We start from the raw sequence: 21,759 nt of genomic DNA on the forward strand, positions 1-21,759 counted from the left end.
ATAGCCTGCTAGGCACATTGCTGCCGATGTGTAATATATAAATCCAGTACATAAACTGTTGCTCCTTCACTTTAAAATTAAATAACCAGCAAATGGCTTTATGCTGTACAATGGAAATCAGGACAGGCCAGGTCAAATGCTCTAATTTTCTTTTGCACGTAACACTGCCCTGTATTGATTTGCCATTCTAACTTAGGAAGAAATATATGCTATTTCATCAGGCACTGCATTGTAAGAAGTCTATACAAATAGTGTGCTACTCGAGTCATTTTCAGGCTTTCATTTCATAGCTTTTAAGAAATATGCAAGCACAAAAATAGAGCCAGCACCGGAATATACAGTGAGCTAAAACAAGTAAAGACCAAAACATTTATAAATGTAGACCTGGCAAAATTGATGAATATGGAGCATAATATTTTTGAAAACAAAAAACTTACTTAAAGTGGATCTGAACTCAGACCTTCCCCTCTGCTCTAAAATATAAGCAACAGCATAATAACCTTTAAGGAAAAACATTTCTTTGTTACAGCTGATACAAATCCTGCAATACATAGGCAGTGTGTCTACTTCCTACTTTCATGGCAGAGACATTAGGGTAACATTCTGTGTTTGCAAATTAGCTGCTCTGCTGAGGGAGCCAGCTGACACAGCTGAGAGATCAAATTACACTGGTGATTTGTCACAGATGATGGGGAATTAGACAGGCGAAACTCTCTAAACACATGGAGGGCACATTTATCTATGTTTTCCTTCTGCCCTGTGTAAGAGTTCAGGTCCACTTTATGAAATGTATCATAAAGCAATGTCCTCTAATCCAGTGACTTCTACTATTATGCTGTAGCCATGGCTCTGGAAGCGCTTAGTGGCAGAACCTTTATTCACTTGAACTAAAGACTCAGCTTACAGGCACTCCCAAAGTCCTATGCATACAGCTTCAGAAGGAACAACACCACAGTAGTGATCTTTGCTTTTATCGACGACTCTTTGGCTTTCGCAGCAATTTGGAAGAATAATGCCTACAAGTGATAATACATAACCAGACCATTTTACCAATGAGAATTCTGAACATCTACAGATAACAATCATGAAATAATTACAAATTAATAAAAACAGGAAAATTAAAATAGTAAAATAAGAACCGAGGAAACATGTATTGTACTGAAAAAGGAAAATATTTAAATGCTTCAGCTTTTACCACATAATAATGTCATGATTTATTTTTATAGAGGTTTAATCAGTGAAAATTCCTCCTCAATTTTACTTTATGAATAATGTAAGTGCATAGCTGGATATTCTATATGTTATTTACTATTGCCATAGGCACTTTACTTGAAGAACTAGCATACGCCTTACCCCATACTTGCAGCCAGTTGTGTGTGATCCTGTATTAGTCATGGAGAGAATTAGAAGACATAACAACAAAAGTTATTTAGGTGATACCTTTACTGACTAACTGTACAAGATTTATTTGCAAGCTTTCAAAACTTTAAGTTTCTTAAGGCAAGTTTCAGAACTGGATCAGAACCATACAAAATACTGTCACATACACAGGCTTTATGTATGATTTTGTAGAGTCTCCTGCAATCTGATCCCATGCAGTCTTCCTCTTTTTTGAAATGTAAATGATCTCATCAAAGCTTAGATCTATTCACTCTAAAGTATCTAATGTATAGACCCTTTAGAGTGATTAGATCTAAGCTTTGATGGGATCATTTACATTTCAAAAAAGAGGAAGACTACATGGGATCAGATTGCAGGACAAGCAGGAGACTCTACAAAATCATATATAAAGCCTGTGTATGTCACAGTATTTTGTACGGTTCTGATCCAGTTCTGAAACTTGCCTGAAGAAGAAACTTAAAGTTTTGAAAGCTTGCAAAGGAATCCTGTACAGTTAGTCTTTAAAGGTATCACCTAAACAATTTTTGTTGTTATGTCTTCGGATTCCCATACTTATACTCCTTTTTATATTTAATAGTTTTCTAGGCTGCCTCCTGTATGTTTAATTTGCGTGCCTAACAGACCTATCTCTAGTAGATGCAATTTATAATTTCAAAAGTGAGTTTAAAGTTTTCCTAAAAAATTAATTAAAAAGAACTAAGATTTAAAAACAATAATGCCAGTAAGATGTTCTAGGAAATTAGTCAGATTTTGTTCATTCTCTCTCTTTCAATTCATTTAGTGTGTGTCAAGGTTGTCATTATTATTAATTTATAAAGCACCAATATATTCTGTGGTCCTGTACAAAGTAATAAACAAAACATGGGATACAAAATAAAACAGACAATGGTATACACCACTGTACGGAATACAAAGTTGGTGACAAAATGCAGAATTAGTAATTACAGTGACAAAATTAATATGAATAAATGTGTAACAAATTCCAAGATACAAAAGGGGAGAGGGCCCTGCCCTCGTGAGCTTACAATCTAAAGGAATGGGGGATAGTATACAATATGTATACCTAGAGGCAGTGTGTTTTAGGTTATCTAATAGGTATATACCTTTGCCAGAGGTCAAAGGGGAACTGGTCAAAGGTAGAGCATATGCTTGACGGAAAAAGGGAGTTTTGAGGGCGTGTTGTTAGACAACTATGGTATGTCCCGCCTATATAATATACACAGTTTTAAACTCTCTCTCTCTCTCTCCCTCCTTCTCTCTTTTCCCTCTCTCAAGTTAAACCACCTGCATTTTTTGCACTCTATTTTTACAGTTATTATTTTGCATTTAGTAAATATTGCATACATAATTAATCACTGTTGTGAGGTGAAACCACCTGGATTCTCTCTTTATTATTATTTAAGAAGGTAGACAGTATCCTGTAACATACGTGATATGCATGTACTGTTCTCTTAATATTTAAAGGTAAACACCATGAAGTTAAGACACCAAAAGGATAGAAAAAATAAGAGAATATTGCCTACATTTTCCAGCATCCCTGCCTTACAGTGGAAATTGTATGTGTACATGGGACTAGTTCAGGAGGAAGAACATGAAGTTCATGAAGTAGGGGGCAAAACGTTGTAAGACCCCATTCTAATAAAAGTAAACTGATTAGAAATCAGGCACTATAAAAAGAAGTACTAGAAAATGGACAAATATATAATGAAGGATGGTAAAATGGGTACACTGTAAATGGGTGTATGAGTACTTTTTTATAGGGGCATCATAAAATAGGTATTATCAGTGGATACTATACTATAAGGGGGAGAGAAAATGATGTAGGAAAATAGAGGAACTAAAAGTTGGGTACATTTGATAGGGGTCACTATTAAGAGACAACTATATATGGAGGGACTGTAATTAATAGACTATGTAAGGAGCACTATAAATGTATATGTGCATTAACATGTTGGGACATTACATCAGGGGTTAGCATAATAGAAGTGTTAAAAGGAAGGCGTGAAATGAGCATGGAAGACTTGCACCATAACAGGGCGGATGGAATGGAGGCTAAAAATGCTATTACAATGCACACACACTGCTTTACCACCTCTTATATCCACACTCATTTTCTCCCATTCTGACTATTAAGACTATAATGCCTAAAAAATAAAAATAAAATAATAATAAAGAAAAATAAACAACCTTATTAGCCTATAGGTTTTTTTTTTTCTTTGGTGATTACCTGATTGGTACTCCAGGTCCTGCTGGACACTGGATGGCCGCTCTGCTGTAGTACAATAGACTTTCCAGAAAAACTGCAAACCTATTACCTCCAAAGGAGGTCAGACTGGTAGTGAGTAGGATGGAGGTGCCTAATGTGTGTTCTAGTTTAGTATTTTAAAATACAAATAAAAAATTATATAATGAAAAGAAAATTGCTTACCTCTCCAGAAGATATAGACACTGGCTCAACTGACAATGCATTTCATGGGTCAGGGCCTTTAAGGTATTAGAGGCGCCTAAACTCTATCCCCTATGCTATCAAGTAATGTTGTATTGACCAGAGGAAGCGGACCATGACCCATGAAATGCGTTGTCAGATTGTTTTTTTGAATAAAAACTTTTTTCTAGCTGAACTGGTGTCTATATCTTCTGGAGAGGTAAGCAATTACCTCTCTTTTTATTATATAATTTTTTATTTTGTATTTTAAAATACTAAAATAGAACACAAATTGGGCTCCTCGATCCTACCCGTTACCTTATTAGCCTGTTCTTCTACGTTTTTACTATTATTTTACATAATTGATACAGTACAAGGAAAAAAAAAGTACACAACACAGCAAATGTGTTTAATACAAAATTAAATATATTTGCCATGCAATATAAAGCTGCATCCTTTAAATGTTGTAAATGAAAGGATAAATAGCAAATTACAACTCTGGGTGTCATCTCCAATGACACTACTTCTTTGAAGGCCCCTTATTAATTATTTTGTCTTTAACCCAAATTGAAAGGAAACGTCTTCTGTCTAAAGAATCTATTTGTTCCCAAAAATAATATATATATATATATATATATATATATATATATATATATATATATATATATATATATATATATTGGCATTAGTTGTGATAAAGTTAGTGCTGAATCAACAGGGACATAGCTGCAACAGCTGAAATGTCAGGTCAGAATTTCTCTGGTCCATAAGGTGAAAGCTACTTCTAGCTGTGAACCAGTTAAGGTATTGATTTACAAAGCTTTCAAGGACTGACATTTTTCAAAAGCACATCCATTTTCTGTTTCAGTATGTGCCTTTATTGTGGTGTAGCATTTGTCATATAATTTAGAGGATACTTTTATTAAAAACTTCTTGTAGTTTTCCTCCAAATGTTGCCTTTTTCCCCAGAAATGTCAAAAGATACTGCATACTACTGCCCCTATAAGGCCGCATCTGGAATATGGAATACAATTCTGGCCACGGCATTACAGCGAGGAGATTGCAGTTTCAGAGCAGGTGCAGCATCAAGCAACAAATTTGATTAGATTGATTGAAGGTCTCACTTACCAGGAGAGGTTAGATAAACTGTGCTTATTTAGTGTGGAGAGAAGATGCTTTAGAGGAGCTCTAATAACACATATACATACATCAGAGGGCAATATAAAAGCTTGGCAGATAAGCTTTTGGTCTCTAGGCTTGTGCAAAGGACTAGGGGACATGATCTGCGCAGGAAGAAAAAAGCTTTAGCCAATTACTTAGGAAAGGGTTCTTTACAGTAAGAGTGGTGAAATGTGGAATTATTACCACAGGAAGTAGTTATGGCAAATTCTATATCTGCATTTAAGGGGGGCTTAGATGCTTTCTTTGAATTGAAAGACATCCATGGCTATAATTACTGGGTGATTCCCCATGGTGTTGATCTTGGGATTTTATCTGATTTCCATCTGGAGTTGGGAAGGAATTTGTTTTCCCTTTTGAGGCAAATTTGGCTATACCTTTTTCTGGATCAACAGGGATATGTGAGGGTTCAGGCTAGTGTTGTTCCTTATTTTCTGTTTGAACTTGATAGACGTATGTCTTTTTTCAACCCAAATAACTATGTAACTATGGTACTCATGTTGAAGGTCAAAGGCCCCTAATTACTTGAAGTGAACCTCCGGACTAAAAATCTACTCAGCAGAACTGAAAAGGCTTGGTGTTTCTTCAACAGTTTCACAGCATCAGAACTTTGTTTTTCTTACCAAAGCATCATTTTAGCTGCATTTTTAGCTAAGCTCCACCCATCAAAGAAAACTGTCCGGGCTTTTTTTTCCCTGATGCTGTGCAAAGCATGATGGGATTTCCTATGTTATTCACGTTGCCTAGCAACTGGGAGGGGTGAACAGCACACAGGAAAGTTGGAACTGTGTCTCATGCTTCCTGTCACCTCCTTTCAACCAAAAAGATGGCTGAACTCATGAAATCAAACATTTGTCTGTTCTTTTAAAACAGGGTGGGTAAGAGATTATATTACCTATCTATTTTAATTAACATAACTAATGTAACTTAATGACAGTATGTTTGTTTATGCTGAAGTTCCTCTTTAACCATGCAGATTTACAGTATAGCCAGTCCACTGAGCCAGGGATCTCTACTGAACATATCTTCTGTTTAGATAAGTTCAATCACATTGAATCACTTATTGTGGTAGATCAACCTGTTGAATGCAACTAATCACATATCATTATTAATGTATATACTTATGCACATATGCCTTTATGTTATCCACTCTTATCTGTTTGTACTCTCTACAGCAAAATAATGGAGAATGAAGATGCTGTATAAAGCAACATTGCTTATGGGACTATTACATGCCCTTAACTTAATGATTCACAGATAGAATAATTACAATACAATGAGATACTAGAGCACCTGAAATGAAGTGTGTGTGTGTGTGTGTGTGTGTGTGTGTGTGTGTGTGTGTGTGTGTGTGTGTGTCTATGCGTGTCTTTGTGTGTGCATTGTATATTAAAACCCAGATGAGATCATACTACCTATCTATATCAATGTGGCAAAAGAATAATGAGGGCACGCTGAAGTGTGAAAATGCACATTAACTTTATAAAATACCCTGTAATCAATACTCTTGCAAGAGAAATGCATCTAAAAGCTAGGGCTATTGGTCTGAATTGATTACCTGCTAGAACGTGGGTAGTCCTTTATAATAACGATAATGTTTTATATTGACATTTTTTCATTTCTGGCAGTAGCTGAAATGTAATATTTTTAATGTGAGTAATTGACTGTAACACAACATTGATATATATTGGTAGCAGTCTTACTTGTGAAAAGAATTTAGAGGCATTGTCTGAACAATGACATTATCTAAGGAAGACACATGTTTATATTTTAAACAACTTAAATAAGTAAAGTAAAACGTCTGATCATCTATTGGTAACTGAAACATTTAGGTGTCTATTTATAAAGACGTGGTGATTACAGATCATTACATATGTTTTCTATTGTTTAAAAACCTGTGTGGTGTTTTTTTATTACAACATATATCTAAAAGGAAACCCAGATTTTTCATGTTATATGAGAAATAATCAGCTATAGTGTGATTCAACATAACAGTGGAAATATTAAAGCTGATTTCTACTGTTATAAGCATAAATCATTTAAAATGGCTTTATTTCAGAAATAATATTGTGTTGAACAATTTGGTTACTCTTTTATACATGGGCTCCATAGTATACAAGTATGTGTTAAAAACGTTTACTTTCAAGAAACAGATAATCAGATAAAAAATGAGTAGCAACAACAGGCATGACACTGAGTAAGCTTTTTATGTTTACAGATAATACACTCCTCGACTTACTTACCTTAGAAGAGGAAAGACTAAGGATCCTAATGAGGCTTTCCAAAACATCCTCCAGTCCCCCATTGCAACTTGCAGACCTTCCAGAGACTACCGACAAGAGATTGTCTGGAATCTGATCGTGTCCAGCCCCCTCTTCAAGCATGAGTGTTGCCATACTGGGACTGCGCGAGTATGGCCACGCCTGCGCAGCAAGCCAGAGCTGCATGTGGCTTCCGTGCTACTGCGCAGGCACAGCCACTTAGCTGCAGCACAGATGTACTCATACCAGAAGAGTTGCATGGGCCTGATCAGCTGGAGGGTCTGCAAGTGGCAACAGGGGACCAGAGGACACAGTGGGAAGACTCATTAGGTTCTAGAGGCTTCCCTTTCCTTAGACAAGTATGTGTTTTGCTTTAATTGAAGGTGCTCTTAGAATAAAACTAAAAGTGTTTGCAATCATGGGATCATTATAAGAACACCATTCCCACAGTGAACCATGGTGATGATAGCATTATGCTGTGGGTGTTTTGTATTGGCAGTCTCAGCAAAACTAGTTGAGAATAAAAATATAAATGGCTGAAAGAAATAAAAATATCTGGCAAGGATTTGAGATGGAGACCTACAATGTGTTAGCTAAAGGGGATGAAGACCTCTACAACAGGGATCCCCAAACACCGGGCCGCGGTCCACTGCCGGTCAGTGGGCAGTTTCCAACTGTGCCGCGGCGAGTCTAGCCTCTCGCCCCCCCTCCTCCAGCGGCCACCGCTCCTGTCACCTTATGAGCTGGCGGCCGCTTCCTGTCACAGATTCCCCGTGGTGGCTCTCATCTGTACAGCATCGCCTATTACACCAGCGCTTCCTGCGCAGCTGCTGTAAGGAGGGAAGGAAGCGGAGCAGCAGCTTCCTGTAGCGGCGATCGCCGTTACCATGGAAACCGCTGTCTCGCTTCCTTCCCTCCTTACAGCAGCCGTGCGACGCGCTGCTGTAAATAGAAGATGCTGCACAGAGTAGAGCGGCTACGGGAATCTGTGACAGGAAGTGGCCGCCAGCTTATAAGGTAACAGGAGCGGCGGCCGCGGGGGGGAGTGGGCTACACTGGGGCACTATACTAGCTATCCTGGGGCACTATACTAGCTATACTGGGGCACATGGGGCACTATACTAGCTATACTGGGGCACATGGGGCACTATACTAGCTATACTGGGGCATTATACTAGCTATGCTGGGGCACACTGGGCACTATACTAGCTATCCTGGGGCACTATACTAGCTATACTGGGGCATATGGGGCACTATACTAGCTATACTATGGCACACTGGGCACTATACTAGCTATACTGGGGCACACTGGGCACTATACTAGCTATACTGGGGCACACTGGGCACTATACTAGCTATCCTGGGGCACTATACTAGCTATCCTGGGGCACATGGGGCACTATACTAGCTATACTGGGGCACACTGGACACTATACTAGCTATACTGGGGCACACTGGGCATTATACTAGCTATCCTGGGGCACTATACTAGCTATCCTGGGGCACATGAGGCACTATACTAGCTATACTGGGGCACACTGGGCACTATACTAGCTATAATGAGGCACACATTTGCACTATACTAGCTATCCTGGGGCACTATACTAGCTATACTGGGGCACACTGGGCACTATACTAGCTATACTGGGGCACACTGGGCACTATACTAGCTATCCCGGGGCACTATACTAGCTATACTGGAGCACATAGGGCACTATGCTAGCTATACTGGGGCACATGGGGCACTATACTAGCTCTCCTGGGGCACATGGGGCACTATACTAGCTATCCTGGGGCACATGGGGCACTATACTAGCTATACTGGGGCACATGGGGCACTATACTAACTATACTGGGGCACTATACTAGCTATCCTGGGGCACTATACTAGCTATCCTGGGGCACATGGGGCACTATACTAACTATACTGGGGCACTATACTAGCTATACTGGGGCACTATACAAGCTATACTGGGGCACATGGGGCACTATACTAACTATACTGGGGCACTATACTAGCTATCCTGGGGCACTATACTAGCTATACTAGGGCACATGGGGCACAATACTAACTATACTGGGGCACTATACTAGCTATACTGGGGCACTATACAAGCTACCCTGGGGCACATGGGGCACTATACTAGCCATACTGGGGCACACTGGGCACTATACTAGCTATCCTGGGGCACTATACTAGCTATACTGGGGAAACTATGCTTGGTCACTTTGATACTAATTATACTGGGACACTATACTAGCTATACTGGGTCACTATACTAGGTCACTATACTAGCTATACTGGGTCACTATACTAGGTCACTATACTAGTTATACTGGGGCAACTATGCTTGGTCACTTTGATACTAATTATACTAGGGCACTATACTAGCTGTACTGGGGTAACTAGACTCCCTATACTTTGGCAACTGTGCTTGCTGTGCCGCCGCGAATACAACCCCCCTCCCCCCTCCCTTCCCAGTTCGCAGAGAAAATTTTGGACAGTTAGCGGTCCCCAGGCCGACAACAGGTTGGGGACCCCTGCTCTACAAACCCATTATTTGGGAAAATGTAGCCTATTTTTGTGAACATTTCAACATGGTTAAAAAATCAACAACAACAAAAAATGTATCTCCTTTTAATGTCCAGATGTTTGCAAAATATTTTTTCTCCTTTTAATATCCAGTGTATGTACGCTGCCTGTTATAACATCTTGTCAGCATACAAGAATCAAGTCTGAAGAAGGCTTATTAGCCAAAAGCCTACTCCTTTTCTTCTAAGCTAGCCAATAAATGCCATCATCATGATTTAAAACTTCTAGGTTAAAAAAGAAGACAGAGTAAAAAGGCCTACAAGTGTAGTGATACCAGATTTATACGATGTATACTATGGAGGCACAGCTCAGCACCACTGCTGGTTGCAATGGAGTACAGAGCAGCATGGCCCCATTCAATAAAACTTCATGAAGCTGTCCAACACCATCATGTGCAAATGCACAGGGACACACTTTTATTTACAATGCACATTGTACCACAGATGCTGTGAATGGCCTCATGTTACTGAACGAAGAGTCCAGATGACGGGGTCAATACAGTGCTCTAAGCATCTCTCTACATTGGTTTTGGTGTGATTAGACCATTGGAAGTCCTCAGGCTTAATCAAGCATTATTTTCAGTTATAAATACTGGTCTAGAATAGCAAACCGCTGCATGCTACACAGTTTCAGACTTACGGTTATCATTGAAAGTTATCTGCTATTCATTCCTGAGAAGTAATGAGTTGAGACCTTTTTTTTCCTATACATACAGTTTAAATGACTGAAACTGTATTATAGGTTTCAATATGTGCTTAATGTGCAATTTCAGCCTTTTAGTAAGAAATGCAATATCATTTTTTTCCAACTTCAAGCTTTCTAAATGCACTTCAAATCAGACAAAGTATTCTTAGAAATGTTCACTTTGTTTAATTAGGAATGTAATGAGCCCATTTGCAAGAACACCATTACTATAATAAAACTATTAGACCAAATAATAATTGGTTTATGCTGCTGCAAATAGAGATGACAAGATATACTGGAAAAGTTATTTGTATGGTGCATTAAAGTTTTTAGATGGGTGCACTAAATTAGCCCAGGCAGTTTAATTCACCCAAAGAAATGTAACACTGATCTTCATACAACTTAAAGTGCACCAGAAGTGTTTTTTTTTCCTCCTAAAATAAAAATCAGGAATCTCAATAAGGAATTTATTGTACCATGCACACAACTGGCCATGTCTGGCCAGATTTCCAGCAGTGATAATAAGATAATGGAGCAGCTAGAGAGGATGGCGAGGGAGCCCACGCATCTCATGGGGCTGGAGGAAGCCCCAGGTAAGTATAAATACATGGATATTTGTGATCTCAGGTACACTTTAAAAATGCCCTCAACAACTTTTATCTTCCTTGAAGACCATGGTGTTCATGTGTCCACTACTGAGACTCCTTGCATTAAAATGATAGGCAGGCTCTTGTTTGCAGACAATTAAATCATGTTGTCCGAACTCCTCCTATTATTATTAATAAGATTACAGATGAAGGCTTTATGAAGACCCAACTGGGCTTCTCATATTTATGTGGATTACAGAAAAGCACAGAAAGAAAAAAAACAAATATTTCTGTTTTTTATTTATTTTATTTTTATTTTGTGGAAATGGATAATCACACAGCAGAATTCAATTAAGTCTTAATTGAGAAAGAGAGGACTAATTGCCCAGCTTTCTTAAACAATATCAATAGTGATTAATAGTCTTACTTCTCCATCCTGAGCCAGCTCCTCCTCTTCTACAAAAGAAAATGTAGTGACGCACCTATAAAGAATCAATTTGTCATTAACTGACCTATTGATCACTGGTAGATGCCTATCCCCTGATTTCCTCCAGGTAGCTGCTTTACTTATTTGGTAGGAAAATGTTGTGGTGTAATGAAATCTAGTGACATGAATAATCTAAAAGCTTTCCAATATCTGGCCTTCAAATGTTGATAGTTCGGAAGGTGGATAGAAATACAGTACATATCCAACAAGTAGAAAAAGGCACTCCACAGACATTCACACTTGGGTTTGTAGTTTACTGAGCTTCAGACACACTACATGTTACAGGTCAATTGACCCTTCCTCAGGTGTATCAACTCCCACAACTTCTACCCTTAAATAGGACAACTTATACAGGAAGTTCCACCCAGTTGCATGCATATAAAAGTGATTAACATACAAGATAAGCAATATATAAAATTCCTATACAGGGAACTACTATACCATCTACCCTGCAATAAACAATGGAGAGGTAATCCAATTTTCCCATAGAATATATATCCCACCAATGTATGAACATGGGTGGGACTTCCTGTATGGGTTGTCCTATTGTGGGAGGTGATATACCTGAGGAAGGGTCAGTCGACCTGTAACATGTAGTGTGTCTGATGCTCAATAAATTACAAACGCAAGTTTGGACACCCGTGGAGTGCCTTTTTCTACTTGTTGGAGTTGTGTATATTGCAGAAGTGGTGTACCTGCAGGAAGAGAGCACCAGCAATTGCTACCTTATATAGGTTTAGCACTTAACGAGACTCTGAAGTCTCATTACAATCAAGTTTTTATATTAAAAATGTCTTTAATACAATTGCCCTAACTAAAACGCTGCATCCCCAGGGCTGAAATCGAACTAAATCCCCCTAACTCCCCCTCGCAAAATCCAAGACTTTCTTGGTCATGGATTTTGCTGCCCTGTGCGCTTTGGGGAGAAGCAGAGCTTTCAGCTGCAGCTCTGCCTCTACACGCGTCTATCAGCGCGTGTCTCCACCTCTCCCCCGCCCCTCTCAGTGAAGGAAGACTGAGAGGGGTGGGTGGAGGCGGAGATACGCGCTGATAGACGCGTGTAGAGGCAGAGCTGCAGCTGAAAGCTCTGCCTCTCACAAAATCGTTCCTCGCAGTGTGCCCCAGGGAGTTTGGGGGGATTTAGTTAGATTTCAGCTGCGGGGATGCAACGTTTTAGTTAGTGCAATCATACTGAGGTTTCAAGGAGGTTCTTGAGATGATATCAATACATCCCCTCCTCATACAGACCCCAGTGTTACCAGTATAAAGTATATATCTGATTTGCCAGTCTGTTGTAATTTGGGCAAGATACATATCAAGCTTTAAATAATGAAACTGAAATAATCTAATGAAAAAGTCTATGATACGATTGTGTAATTTGTCAATGGGCACTTTGATGCACACCTAACTAATCAGATGGAATGCACTGTATGGCACATCTTACCATCAATTAGTTTTCAAAGCCCAAATGTGCTCTGTACAATGTTAAAAAGATGATATCAGGTAATATGGTTTCTATGATTCATTCAAAAGAAACATATGCTCTAGCAAAGATAATAACATTGAGATTTCTTTCTAAATATATGTATGACCGTTCAACCACTTGACAAAGAGAATGTTCACTCACCATTCTTCTAAGAGCCTAGCATTAGATTGAATCTACACAGAATGCCTGAGCATCTTGGTTTTTCTGTCTTTACCATGATAGATACTGTGATTGGATTTCTCAGACACATGTTAGTGTATGCTTGGGCGTATGGATCATTTTTTCATTGCTTGCTTTGATTAAACATGTAGCTCATAAGTACTGTATTTCCAGCCTTATCAGCCACATGTATTGTCATCACTTAAACTGGTATGGGATGCTAAAAGATATATATACTGTGTGTATATATATATATATATATATATATATATATAAATATATCAGTGTATATACATATTTATTATTTATTTATTGTATTTATAAAGCGCCAACATATTACACAGCGCTGGACATTAGTTTAGGTTACAGGCAATATTTAGGGATGACATACAGCAATGTAACAATACAGGAATACAAGAAAAACCAGATCACGCAGCACAGTATGAGTACAAGGCAATGCTTAGTCAGGGAGCATGGAGATTAGGAAAGTTGAGTTCACTCAAATGCATAGCATGGGTGCACAGTAACGGAGGTGCATGATCAGGTAGGACACAAAAGGAGGAAGAACCTGTCCTAAGGCTTACAATTTAGAGGGAGAGGTAGGGACACGAAAGGTAAGGACCAGAGTTCAGCTGCAGGTTTATAGCACTTGTAAGGGGTGGTAGGCCATAGTAAAAAGGTGAGTTTTGAGGGCCTTCTTGAAGATGTTGAAGGAGGGGCCTGCCCTCATGGGCAGTGGTAGGAAGTTCCATAGTGTTGGTGCAGCTCTTGAGAAATCCTGGAGGCATGCATGGGACTAAGTGATGCGGGGTGCGGTCAGGTGAAGTTCATTGGGGGAGCGGAGTGTATATATATATATATATATATATATATATATATACATACATATATATATATATATATATATATAATTATTATGTAGAGAATGCATGGGGTCCTCCTCACAAGCTCCTTTAACCCCTTGTCAGCCATTCAAGCAGGGATAGCCAGATTGCAGAGCCAGGAACACGTAGGGTTTTGCGTGTTTCGTTAATTTTCATGGTAAAATTTGCAATCGCATTCACGATTGTTTGTGATGTTTGACCATCCCTCCTCTAAAGGTGTTCTGTGAAATCTGGCTCCAAGAAGTTGAAGCAGATCAAGTTCAGTATGTTGCCTGGTGGATCCTCTATGGGTCAGACTTGTTTTTTCCAGAATGATTGATGCGCAATCAAACTGAGAACTATGGCATTTCAAGGGCAAGAAAAACAGGATTTAGCAGACCTGGCCACGCTCTCCCATTACTCCATGTTCATTTCTGATGTTCATGTGCCAAATGTAGGCACTTTTGAGCGTAGACAGAGAATAGCACGAGCACTATGACTGAGCTACTGCTATGCAGCACCATACATGGCAAGATGTGTTGCCTTATGTAACCTTTTTTAATGGCTAGAATTATGTTTTCACCATTTTTTTGCTATTGTACTTTTTATCCCCTTAATATTTTGGCTGATCAGTGTGTTACGTCAAGCAAAGTTTTTATGCACATGTGTTGTAGATTTTATCAAAAGTTAGTTCCACTGAGAACTCTGTAAACCAACAGCAGAGGAGGAGAAGGCTGCATCTGCTAAAAGTGAATAGCAATGAGGATGCAAAAAGGTAAAGAAGAATCTGATTGATCATCATTGTTTATGGCCCTTTGCCTGGAGGTCTACAAGAGCTGTATAGCTACATTAGTGACATCTGTTGGTTAACAATAGGAAAAATAGTAAACTAGTGCAATAAAGATGGGAGCTCCTTATTAGTGTTGGGCGAACACCTGGATGTTCGGGTTCGGGCCGAACAGGCCGAACATGGGCCAGATGTTCGGCATGTTCGGCCCGAACCCCGAACTCAATGGAAGTCAATGGGACCCCCGAACATGCCCATTTTGGGGGCCCTATGGGGTCGCAGGCATAAGGGGGGAGCATGCCCCGATCGCGGGGGGGTCGGAAATTCCCCCACCCCCTCCGTTAGCGCTCCCCCTCTGCCCGCTTCCCCATAAAAAAAGTTTAATGCAAGTTAAATAGTACCGGTGGCTGGCAGTGGAGTGAGGAGGAGGAGTCCGAGTAGGAGAGTGATGCGTTGAGGCCGGGCAGCGGGCGGTTCAGCGGTAGTACCCTTGGGGTACTTCCACCCTTTCTCTGACCTCACGTCCTCTGCATATGAGGGTACGCGTCACGCGTACCTTCGTATGCGTCATCACGCAGAGGACGTGAGGTCAGAGAAAGGGCGGAAGTACCACAAGGGTACTACCGCTGAACCGCACGCTGCCCGGCCTCAACGCGTCACTCTCCTACTCGGACTCCTCCTCCTCACTCCACTGCCAGCCACCGGTACTATTTAACTTGCATTAAACTTTTTTTATGGGGAAGCGGGCAGAGGGGGGAGCGCTAGCGGAGGGGGTGGGGGGAATTTCCGACCCCCCCCCCCGCGATCGGGGCATGCTCCCCCCTTATGCCTGCGACCCCACAGGGGCCCTGTTCGGCCGGCCATTGAGCAGTTCGGGCGAACCCGAACAGTTTGGCCGAACACCATTAGGTGTTCGGCCGAACTCGAACATCACCCGAACAGGGTGATGTTCTGCAGAACCCGAACAGTGGCGAACACTGTTCGCCCAACACTACTCCTTATACATAAAACAATCATAATAATACAAATAATAAGAATAAAAATAGTGGAGGAAGAGATAGTATAGAACAAATATATTGTTTCAACATGTATGTACGTACGTATGTATGTATGTATTGTATTGTATTGCACTTATGTATTTTTCCCTTTCATTTCTTTCTTTATTTTTTTAACACTTTTATGTTTTATATATTATGTTATATCTTTTCTGTTTTATTTATGTTTCATTTTAAAGAGAATCTGTATCGTTAAAATCGCACAAAAGTAAACATACCAGTGTGTTAGGGGACACCTCCTATTACCCTCTGTCACAATTTCGCCGCTCCCCGCCGCATTAAAAGTAGTCAAAAACAGTTTTAAAAAGTTTGTTTATAAACAAACAAAATGGCCACCAAAAAAGGAAGTAGGTTGATGTACAGTATATCCACACATAGAAAATACATCCATACACAAGCAGGCTGTATACAGCTTTCCTTTTGAATCTCAAAAGATCATTTGTGTGTTTACCTTCTGTCCCCTGCTTCTCTCATGCACTGAAGTAACAGGCTTCCTGCAGACAGCTTTGCCTGTGCCTGTGTTGTAATTCCTCAGTATTTGTCAGCCAGCTACTTTCACAGCCTAATGCTGGGAATACACGTTTCGTTTTTGCCTTCGTTTTAGCCTTCGATTCGTTCGGTAAACGAATCGAGTGTTGAAAACGTATGTGAAAATAGTCATAATCTCATTATAGTTTCGATTAATAGACCCCAAAAACGAACGACTAGTGATCGAACATGTTTGATATTATCTCTCTTTATCCATCTAATCGAGCCATTGGTAGGCTTGATGGCTGTTCAGATCGATTATATATTAAACGAAAGGGATTTTCGTTTTGTTTCTTTGCAGCCTTCGATCATTGGAAAAACGAAACCATCAGAATCGAAAAAAAAAAAAAACGAAACCGTGGGTGGTGATATTAACCGTACGATCGATTATGTCGGGTTCGAAAAGGACAAAAGGCACAATCGAAACGAAGGTTTAAACGAAGGCAAACACGAAACGTGTATTCCCAGCATAACAGAGGAGGATTTTTATCCAGCTCTCTTCTATCACTGATAAGATAGCAGAGACTTATGTAAATACACACACACTGGAGTGTGCATAGAGGGGCCTGGAGACTGTGCATAAACAGACCAGCACAGAAGAGTTGGCAGCCTTCCAGACACAGGCCGACAAGTCTGACAGGGGAAAGATACATTGATTTATTACAGAGACAGTTATAGTAGAAAGTGCTGCTGTAAGGCAGAGCACATTAGAACAGCTTTAGGAACTTGTAGGATGGTAGAAAAAAAATTGTGATTTTTGGTACAGAGTCTCTTTAAAGTCCACATTCATCAAACATACAAATGCAGGATGAGCATTAAACGCTATTACCCTGCAGGGTATCATGAGAACCATAGCTTAAACTATAGTTTATATTGTTCTCTGAAGCTTGTATTACAAACAATGATGCATTTTAAAATCATAGTTGTATGAACCATGTGCTGCAGTCTTACAATTACTGCTTGCTGGGCTAAGTTTGAATGCAGTAATGCAGAAACATACTGTGGCATGAGTCAGCATGGTAATCTGTGCTACTTACTTTTCCCACGTAGAGAGGATCTGTGCCTGTGTATTCCTCCAGTACAAAGAACTGGTTCCACACCCAGCTCCTCTTAGTTCTTGATCTCCCAGACTGAATATAAGGCTTGGATGTAGACATTGAAAGCTCAGCTTGGCTTATTCCAGAAAGACAAAAGAAAAGAGCTATAAGCTGAAGGTAGTGGCACATTTCTTGTCTTCCCATCTTCATCTTTCGTTCTTTGATAAACTGTAAACTGATCCCAGTATCTTCAAAGAAAATCCACTATTATTCCGGGGAATATTTTTTGGTGTCAGTGGAAACTTATTCACAGGAAATATCCAGATTAATAGAATTGTTCCTAAGGGGTAAGAGAGATACCATGAATGTTAGCATAACATTATGCCATTTCTACTGCTTTGTAAAAGGAAAAAAAAAGTTTTACACATTATACAGTTTTTTTAATGGGTAATTATTAAAGAGGAACCAATAAAAAAAAAAAAGAGGAAGTAAGCTTTGACCATTTTGCATGCCCAGCATGATACAAAGAAAATATATCAATACCACGTAGCTACTCCTCCATTGTTTAACACTTTAATAAGCAGTTACTGCTTTAAATTCAGGCTAACACCATCATTAACTACTTGCCGACCACTCCACCGCAATTGGGATGAATGCGGCGGCGGCCCCAGGACCACTCCATGCCAACTGGGGTTTGCAGGAGATTGCGCGCTGATGCATGCACAGCTACACCCCGTCATTGGTCTCCCAGAGGCAATTGCCGCTAGGAGACTGTTAGATGGTAAAGCCACTGTCTAATAACTCTGTACAGCACTGCTATCTAAGGCAGCACTGTACTGGGGACAGCCGTGTGACACGTCTGTCCCACTGGGGGACACAGGAGTGATCTGCTGTGATAGGCTTAAAGAGACACTGAAGCGGAAAAAAAAATGATGATATTATGATTTGTATGTGTAGCACAGCTAAGAAATAAAACATTAAGATCAGATACATCAGTGTAATTGTTTCCAGTAGAGGAAGAGTTGAGAAACTCCAGTTGTTATCTCTATGCAAACAAGCCATTAAGCTCTCCAACTAAGTTAGTCATGGAGAGGGCTGTTATCTGACTTTTATTATCTCAACTGTTCCTGGACTATTTAGTTTTCCTCTGCTAGAGGAGAGGTCATTACTTCACAGACTGCTCTGAAAGACTCATTTTGAATGCTGAGTGTTGTGTAATCTGCACATATTATAGAATAATGCAATGTTAGAAAAAACACTATATACCTGAAAATAAAAGTATTAGAATATTTTCTTTGCTGCTAATCTTCTAGTAATTATTCATAGTACACAACCAATTCACTATATCATATTTTTTTTCGCTTCAGTGTCTCTTTAAGCTGAACATGGGAGAGAGGGATATTAAATTAATTAAAAAAATTAAGGACATTTAATAAAAAATAATAAAAAAATATTTATAAAAAGTAAATAAACAATCCAGGGGCGAACTGACCCCACCAACAGAAAGCTCTGTTGGTGGGGAGAAAAGGGTGGGGGGTCACTTGTGTGCTGAACTGTACGGCACTGCAGCGAGGCCTTAAAGCTGCAGTGTCCCAATTAGGGAAAAATGGCCTGGTCACTAGGGGTGTTAAACACCGCGGCCCTCAAGAGTTTAAACCTAAATGCATAATAATAAAAAAAATAATAAAACAACGCAAACATGTGAGTTTTGTCTCCATTTGCAATTCTGGGAGCATGTGTGATGGTTTTTCCAGCATCCTGGATCTGTGTCTGCTTTAAGGGTCTATCTGCTGAAATGAATTTAGTTTTTGTCAACAGCTACTTATAATGTCTTTTAAAAAAATGTAGACCATGTAATTTAATATTACTTTTAGCATCATTATTATTAATATTATTTATTTATTTTTTTCAACAGAAAATGTTTTCGCAAATATTAATGCAAAAAAGTGTAGATAGTGTCTATAAGCAAAAACATGGCATTATAATAATAATAATAATAATAATAATTATTATTATTATTATTATTATAATTCAATAAGATATAAAAACAAACAAAACAAAAAACCCAAACAGGATAACCTTTTTATATATTGCAGGATAAGTTACAGGATGGACACATGTCAATGAAAAACTGAAGGGAGACTGTACCATAATATAGTTAGTGAGGGGTGAGGGAGATCCCATATGCCTAGGAATGCTCGCTTCCCTGCAATTGTGACTGTTGGATGAAACCCAGGAGATTCAAGTTGACCAAACTCTCCTAAATGACTCCTGGTGATTGGGTACATAATACGGCATTTGTTCTAAAATGTAGACATCATTACTTTTGTGGGTCGGGGCTGAATTACTTATTTCAGGAGAGCTCCCTAATTAGGCATTTAGTGCCTTGGCTGCTTTGGCTTAAATTTGGCTTAAAAGAGAGTTATTGGCCTTAAAGAGGACTGAAACTTTTTTTTTATGGAAAAGAGCAACCCAATTTGTAACATTATTTCAAATGTCATTTCATATTAATATATAACAATATATGATATAACACATATGAATAAAATGGAGAAATTTTACTTTTTAATATGCATTATTGTTTCTTGCAAAAGTAAAACACATTGAATTAAGCTGAGGAGCAAAACATCTCCCCATAATAGTACCGTTCCATGTTCCCTAAATGCTAATTATCAGGAATCAGAAGTTGACAACCCCCATGCCAACACGTGACCCTGCTAAAGGGAGCCTGTAGTATAAAAAAGCAATTACTGGTATTATAAACACTATCATTGAAGACACTCACTGTACTTTCTCCAATGCTCCAATGCTCCAATGGAGCTTGACCTATCAATACTGTCAAGGGAGAGGAGAATAGGGCATGATTTCACAGCGTGAGAAAAGAGAGGTGGAGTCAGTCTCCACACAAGTAGGGTCCTGGTTAGATTTTCATGGAGTTAGCATTGGTATATACTACATTATACTAACACAGACCAGGACAAATGGCACTGGCTTTAGGTACAATCAATGTCCTACATGGGGCTGTGTTCATTTTTATTACCTTTCATCACTACAAGTTCCTTTTTCTCATAATGAGTTTGGGTGCTCAGAATGAGTGCGATGAGACCTGTCCTTTATATCTGCACTCTGGGTATCCCTGATTAATCAATAACTACTTTTATACGAGGAAAAAAAAAATCAATGAGAGGCCAGAGAAGCCTTTGATCGATGGACATGTAAAGAAAAGTGCTAAATGGCCAGCCTTTGTGGTTAATCCAAAGCACTGACCAGTCAGAAAGGCTGTTTACATGGATATCCAACAATAAGAATTGTTTTTAATATTTTTTGGTCCTTTTCGCATAAAAAGCATCTCTGCTGTGCCATTGATATGGCTGTTGTGCTCATTGTAGTGATAAGCATACAATCGGAAGACAGAAGAAACTTGGCAGCAGCTTCTGTTCTGATGTATATTTTAGATTGTGAAACACACTGCAAATGTAAAATCATTTTTTCGTAAAAGTGTTCGCCATCATATTTTTTTTATCACTAATTTATTGAATTTTTCATATAAGTTTTAAAGTTACCCCCCCCCCCCCCCAAAAAAAAAAAAAAGCAAACAAGTGCGCTATGTCTTATTACCATAATAGATTGTACATGGCTGCAAGAAATAAACAAATATTCAAGTAAACAGAGCTCATATGGGTAAAGCAAATATATATACATGAGTCTTAAGTGACAAAGTTATTATATCTAGTGAGCAGTGATGGGTTTGGTGTGGTGAGTGGGTTCACAAGCCTGCATATGTCTTGGGATTTGCGGGTTCACAAACTCAGCCAAATAGAGGGTCACTGTCCAACACACATGGCTGCTGTCTGTCACTGTGGTCTGTGTGCAGGGTGGTGATAGCAGCCCATTTCCTGTGCAAATGAGTGAGTGGACATGCCAGTTTCTGCCCGGATATGGGGAGGGCGCTTAGATGTGATAGCTGAACTTGCAATGTGTTTGATGAATCAGCATGTCCATGAATGCTAGCTTGCAGCATAACCATTCAGACAGCGAACAGCATTGCAAGAGATTCGCCCATCACCTTCACAATATATTTGGCCTGCTGGTAAGTAGAGATTCCATGTCATTCTTTTCTGCTTTCATCCATTTGCCCTATATTTTGTTTAATGTTTTGTTGCTTATCATTGACAGAAAAGCTACTGCACTGCATCTATATTTACACTATGGAGCAAATTCACTTAA

General features: G+C 39.4%; 1 protein-coding gene across 2 annotated transcripts in view; it reads right to left on the reverse strand.

The window, feature by feature from the left end:
* LOC137518797 (cadherin-7) overlaps positions 1-21,759 on the reverse strand; it is a 370,823-nt gene that overhangs the window by 277,206 nt on the left and 71,858 nt on the right. For both annotated transcript variants that reach the window (XM_068237112.1, XM_068237113.1), the window contains exon 2: positions 17,533-17,872. In XM_068237112.1, the coding sequence (XP_068093213.1) occupies positions 17,533-17,742 (210 nt within the window). In that variant the 5' untranslated portion in view covers positions 17,743-17,872. The remainder of the gene's footprint in view (positions 1-17,532; positions 17,873-21,759) is intronic.

Source organism: Hyperolius riggenbachi, chromosome 5 (assembly GCF_040937935.1).
Source record: "Hyperolius riggenbachi isolate aHypRig1 chromosome 5, aHypRig1.pri, whole genome shotgun sequence".
NCBI lineage: Eukaryota > Metazoa > Chordata > Amphibia > Anura > Hyperoliidae > Hyperolius > Hyperolius riggenbachi.